We start from the raw sequence: 5,833 nt of genomic DNA on the forward strand, positions 1-5,833 counted from the left end.
TTTTTTTATAATCTTTAATTAATGTTTGAAGCATTGATTTTATTTAGTAAATATTTTTAACCAATTTTATAAATTTACAGCAATAACAATATATTTATAACGGTAGTAAAAATATATTATTATATATCACTTTGAAATATTTCTTATAAACTTTCCCAAAATTTTACTTATCGATAGCATTTGATTTTAAATAAAAAAAGATAAAATAAAGAACTTGACAAACTCGCCGAGTTCGAATCTACCGCCTTATCACTTTTCCGATAATAGCGACCTACTTATGGAGCAGCTGCTGCTATCTATGAAATCAAAATTATACTAATATCTCGAAATATATATGACGGCCGTTTTGGCGCTGCGGTCTCCCCACGGCGTTAGTTCGTCTGCTAGGCTAAAATCTCTGTCGTTTCGCTACTCTCGTCTAAATAAGTATAAAAATGATAATTAACTTAATTTTAAACCGGTAAATACAAGGTAATTAGTTTCCAGAGTCCTTACACTTTAATTTCGACATATTTTTGAGGGTTTCAAACCGTTCTAAGTTCTTTTTTCTACCCACCAGACGCCAGCAATGTCTTAGGCTTAGCGCCAGCAACGTAAATAAACATCGTCGGAGACCGTAGTATGAAGTCAAAACTAGTAAATCATCTCTGGTTTTTCGAATCGTTACGTGATCAACAAATTTTTATTAAATGATTATGAATGAAATGGCAAGTACAATGGAGAATAATCAAAATTCTTCAGAAAATTCTGAAGACTTCAACTGTAGTATTTGCGGTAGCAGCTATCCGAACAGTTGGGAGCTACTAATACACCAAGAAATGCATACGGAAGAAAAATTAACATTGGGTTACCAATGCCAAGAATGCGGGACGCGTTTTGCCCTCGAAAGACAGCTAAATAGACACGTTTTAAGTCATTCCGAAGAGTTAAAACCGTTCAAATGTAAAGACTGCCCTAGTCGCTTTCGACTGCAAGAACATTTGGATGTGCACACGCGTAAACATAACGCTGACCGTCCATTCGTGTGTGAAAAATGCGGTTACCGATACGAACAGAAGACCCATTTAATGAGTCATATGAAATCTCACACTGATGATCGTCCGTATGTTTGTGACATTTGCCACTCGGCCTTCAAGCGCTCTTACGACATGAAAGTGCATCGTTCCACACATACCGAAGAGAAGCCATTCCACTGCGACATATGCGGGTCAGATTTTAAGAAACTAGCGTACCTAACTAAGCATAAGAAAACTCATACTACAGACCGTTTTACTTGCAATCAGTGCGGTGCTATTTTCAAAGAGAAAAGAGCTTTGGTAGGCCATATTCGTTTGCACAGCAGAGACAAATCAAAATCCTTCGTTTGCCATATTTGCGAAGAGAACTTTCCCACCTCGAAACAGCTTCACGCTCACGTCAAGATTCATCCGGAACGATCCCCTTCCACTCCGAAAGCTTCCCACGCCCCAAACAACTTAGAAGAGAAGAAATACCACTGCTACCAATGCGGCTGTTCCTTCAGCACCAACAATCCGTACCAACTGCACAAATCTTTGCAACACGAGGGCGAAACTCCCTATCAATGCCAATTCTGCACCGCGGCGTTCACGCAGGACATGTACTTAACGGTGCACACGTTGAAACACGTCGAGAAGAAGATATTCTGTGACCGATGCAAAACCTATTGCAAGTCAGAGTACGAAATGGGGGTCCACGAATGGCAGCACGTCGTCGACCAACGCGAAGCCGTAGCGGCGGCCATGGAAAATGGCGTCGCTGGTCACAGCGAAAACGCCGACGAGTCCCGATCGGCTGACGGTGACGTCTACCAGAAAGACGGAAACGAGAGCTCTTCCAGCGTCCCAACCACGGACCCTGAACCGTACAAAGCGGCCGAGCAGAAACGATACAACTGCGAACATTGCGGCTGCTTGTTCAACCTGCTAAAGCCTCTGCAACTGCATAAAAAGTTGCAGCACGAGGGCGAAACCCCGTTCGAATGTCATTGGTGCTCGGCGGCCTTCACCGAAGAAAATTTCCTAAAAGTGCACATTTATAAACACCTGGAGAAGAAGGTCACTTGTCCCCGGTGCAAAATCAGCTGCAGCTCCGAATACGAACTGGGTATTCACGAATGCCACGAAGTTGTGGAGCAACTCCGCTACCATTGCTCCAACTGCGGTTGTTCCTTCCCGACTCCCAACCCGTTCCTACTACACAAGACGTTGCAACACGAAGGCGTGGCCCCTTACGGTTGTCGCTACTGCAAGGCCACTTTCACCCAAGAGAAATTCCTCAACGTCCACCTTTACAAACACGTCGCGAAGCAAACTACCTGCACCAAGTGCAACACGGTGTGCGCGTCCGAATACGAAATGGGTCTGCACGAATGGCACCACGTGGTGTTGGACAAACTCAACACGACGGTGCAACCTACAGTCCCCAGCACGTTCAACAACGGTGACATTACCATAACCGAAGTGACTCAAGCCGAACCTCCCGAAGTCTCTCTACCCATCTTAGCTAACGAAGAATTAAGCATAACCGTGGTCTATACCAAGGATAAGGAGAAAGCGTCTCCGCAACCCAGTCCCAACGCCGCCGGCCCGTCGCGTCCGCGAAGAGAGACCACCAAAACGCCAAAATCCTACGCGGAACCGGAAACGCCGAGTCTAGAAGCCATACTAAGTAGTTATCACAAGGAATTACTACAAACGAAAATGGTCAAACGATATCATTGTGACAACTGCGGTTGTTCGTTCAGTTTCCCCAAACCGTACCAATTGCACGTGTCCTTGCAACACGAAGGCGAGACGCCCTTCGCCTGCCACTGGTGCTCGGCCGAATTCACGAAAGAAATGTTCTTGAACGTCCACATCTACAAACATTTGGAAAAGCAGATAACGTGTCGCACTTGTCGCAAAGTCTGCGACTCCGAGTACGAAATGGGTCTGCACGAGTGGGAACACGAGGTGGACCTGGCGGAGGCGTCGGGTGTCAGTCCACCCCCGGAATGCAGGATGCTAGAGAACCCGGAAATCGAAATCACTCCGGTAGTACCCACTTACGCCCGGGGCCGTTTCAACGTCAAGAAGAGGGAGGTGAAAAAGAGAGGGCGTCCTAAGAAAGCCATGGTGCTGGAGAGCCCCACCTCCCACGTCCTGGTGCACGCCCCGCAGTTGGCTGAAAAGTTAATACCCAAACGGCGAGGTAGGCCTCCAAAGGCCGTCGAGATGGTATTGGAACCGGAAATAATATACGAATTCCCCCAAGAGGCGTCGCCTCAGTCCTTGGAGCCGGAATACGTTCCGGTTGAGGCCATCGTCACGACGCCGAAACGCGTAGGACGCTTGTCGAAATCGATCGACGAACCGTTGGAGGAAGGCGAGGTACGGTTGCTCGTCGACGATTTCGACGGGACCAGTGACGACCCTCGTAGAAGGCGACGCCAATCGTTCGACGTCGTACCTTCCGAATACGGACGAGGACAACGCAATAAATGGAGAACTACGCGAGCCGATCTGCTGGCCCAACGCGACCCCGAGTTTGACCCAGTACAACCTGAAAATCAAATGTCCGCTGACACGGGTAAGCGTCGTGGTCGTCCTGCTAAGAAGAAACAGACGCCGCAACCGGAAGAAATCACGATTAAAGTCGAGCCTTTCGATCCGGAATCGGAAGAGGAAATCACAGCGAGAATAGACGACCCGGCGGAACTGTCAGATTGCGCCAGTGCCGCCAAGAAACGGGGACGACCTCGGAAATTGAAGAATTCGCGGAACATTAAGAAAGAACCTTTGGAAAGCGAGGAAGAATCGGATCCCGTTTCTCAGGACACGCTCGTCGAACCCACCACGGCGAAGAAAAGAGCCAGAAGCCAAAGCTCTCGGGACGATTCTGAAAGCGGCGAAACGCCACCTGGCGTCACTTTGAGAAGATCCAGTCGAAACTCGAAAGACACCCGCGAAAGATCCAACTTCCAGCCTTGCGTTATTAAAATTAGGAAACTGTGCAAAAATGGAGGTACTTTCTACGAAACAACTGACCAGGAACTTGATCTGGCAAATCGAGAAACTAAAGTTGAGTGCGACGACCAAACCTATCCGGAAGACTGTGACTACGATCAAACCTATCAATCGCGAGAAGGCGTCCGTGATGAAACTAATCTAGAAGAGGAGATCGATGACGACAGTAATTCGGAAGATTGTGACTATGATCAAATCTACCCGGCAGATTGTGATTATGATCAAAACTATCAATCAGAAGATGGCGTCCATGATGACAGCAATGCGGAAGATCGTGACTTTGACCAATCCAATCAAGAAGAGCACTTCGATGACCAATCTAATGATTACGACACGACCTATCAAGCAGAGGGTGTCGACGACCAAACCAATCCAGAGTAAGGGAAACTGCCATAATCGACAAATCTAAATTAACTAAAAGTAATTCGTCTCCCCAGTTCTTAAAAAAAATGCACCGATTACTGTACTTGTAAATCATTCAAATTACTTTTAAGTTGATATAAAACAGAGAAGCGTATAGCGATTTTAACACGATTTACGAAAACAAATTCTATAAATTGTTGCTATAGTGCAAAACATACTATCTCTAGGACAAAGAAAAGTTCCTAAATCAATTTGTGAACGAACAATATGAATCGATATCCCCTGTGCCTGCACCCACCGTGCCAGTTCGACATTTCATTTTGTATTCGTTTCAATATAATAAAAATATTATACAATTGACCAGTTGCATTTGTAATTGTTTTCAGAAATCTGAATTTTTTGTTCGTATTACCGAGATTAGTACAATTCAAAAAGGCCGTGTTTACGATAGCAAACTTCGTCTTCCCTGTTCCAAGGCGTACAAAAGGGGAGGAAATACTTCTCTAATTTATTTACTTCGGGTGTTAACTAGAATAATAATAATCAGCTAGGCTAATACCCAAGTCACCACCTTAGGCCCAAGTCATCGAGCGACTTGTAATGACTTAAACCCAGTATTAACGCGTGAGGACTTAGGCCTAATTTGGTGCCTTGGGTATTAGCCTAGCCTAGCTTTTGAAAGCCTGAACAGTGAGTCCCCTTAGATTCTTGGTCCATGGTCAGGTTCGGACAGGAAGCTCCTCCCCCTCAACAAAATCAAATCAGCCTGCCACTTCATTGGTTCCTTCATGGACCAAGGATCTAAGGGGACTCGCTGTCCAGGCTTAAAAAGACCGCGTGAATACTGGGAATAGGAAAATCACGGGTAATTTTAGTTCAATGTGGACAAACTTGGCGTCGCTGAAGTCGATTTCGGACGTAGTTTCGTAGAGAAGCTGGAGCGTTCACGTTCAATTTTGATAAAATGGCGCCGTTGTTGTCGGTTAAATGATTAGGCTTAGTAAGTTTTAGACCTTTTATTTTTGAAGTTGGGCCTTTAAAAGTTTATGTAATGGTATTTAACCATTGTGTTAAGTAAAAATAACCAGTAAGCCGCGTATGGCTGAGGTTTTTAGATCAAATTCACTGGATTACATTTCGCTTCCAAACCTAAAGAATTTAATGAACTAAGCCTAACCTAACTTTATCGCGTAGTGATAGTTGAACAGAATTCTTGAGGCGCTTCAAAGCGGCAGGTGTTGTGTCCAGTGAGGTTGTCCCAAGTAAATTATTATTAAACTTTAAGGCTTATATTATAAACAAATTAAAAAATTTAAACAGAAAATATTATTATGTTTTTCGTAACGATTACGTTAAAAGAGTCTTTTCAATTTAAAATTCTTTTAAATTAGAATTTGCATCTTGACGTGACAGACTAGTTTCGTATTAACTTTATAATGGACAGC

The 5,833-nt window shown here is 44.6% G+C and overlaps 1 protein-coding gene across 1 annotated transcript; it reads left to right on the top strand.

Moving 5' to 3' along the window:
• Positions 1-376: 376 nt before the first annotated feature.
• LOC149951698 (uncharacterized) lies at positions 377-4,748 on the top strand. Its single transcript, XM_090168126.1, has 2 exons — positions 377-471; positions 560-4,748. The coding sequence occupies exon 2, from the start codon at positions 690-692 to the stop codon at positions 4,404-4,406; it is 3,717 nt and encodes a 1,238-aa protein (XP_090024252.1). The 5' UTR covers positions 377-471; positions 560-689; the 3' UTR covers positions 4,407-4,748.
• The last annotated feature ends 1,085 nt before the right edge of the window (positions 4,749-5,833 follow it).

Source organism: Leiobunum rupestre, chromosome 3 (assembly GCF_980474605.1).
Source record: "Leiobunum rupestre chromosome 3, qqLeiRupe1.1.hap1, whole genome shotgun sequence".
Classification (NCBI taxonomy): domain Eukaryota; kingdom Metazoa; phylum Arthropoda; class Arachnida; order Opiliones; family Sclerosomatidae; genus Leiobunum; species Leiobunum rupestre.

Excerpts from the sequence above, each read along its gene's own strand:
- LOC149951698 (XM_090168126.1), top strand. The coding sequence starts at position 690 with ATGATTATGAATGAAATGGCAAGTACAATGGAGAATAATCAAAATTCT.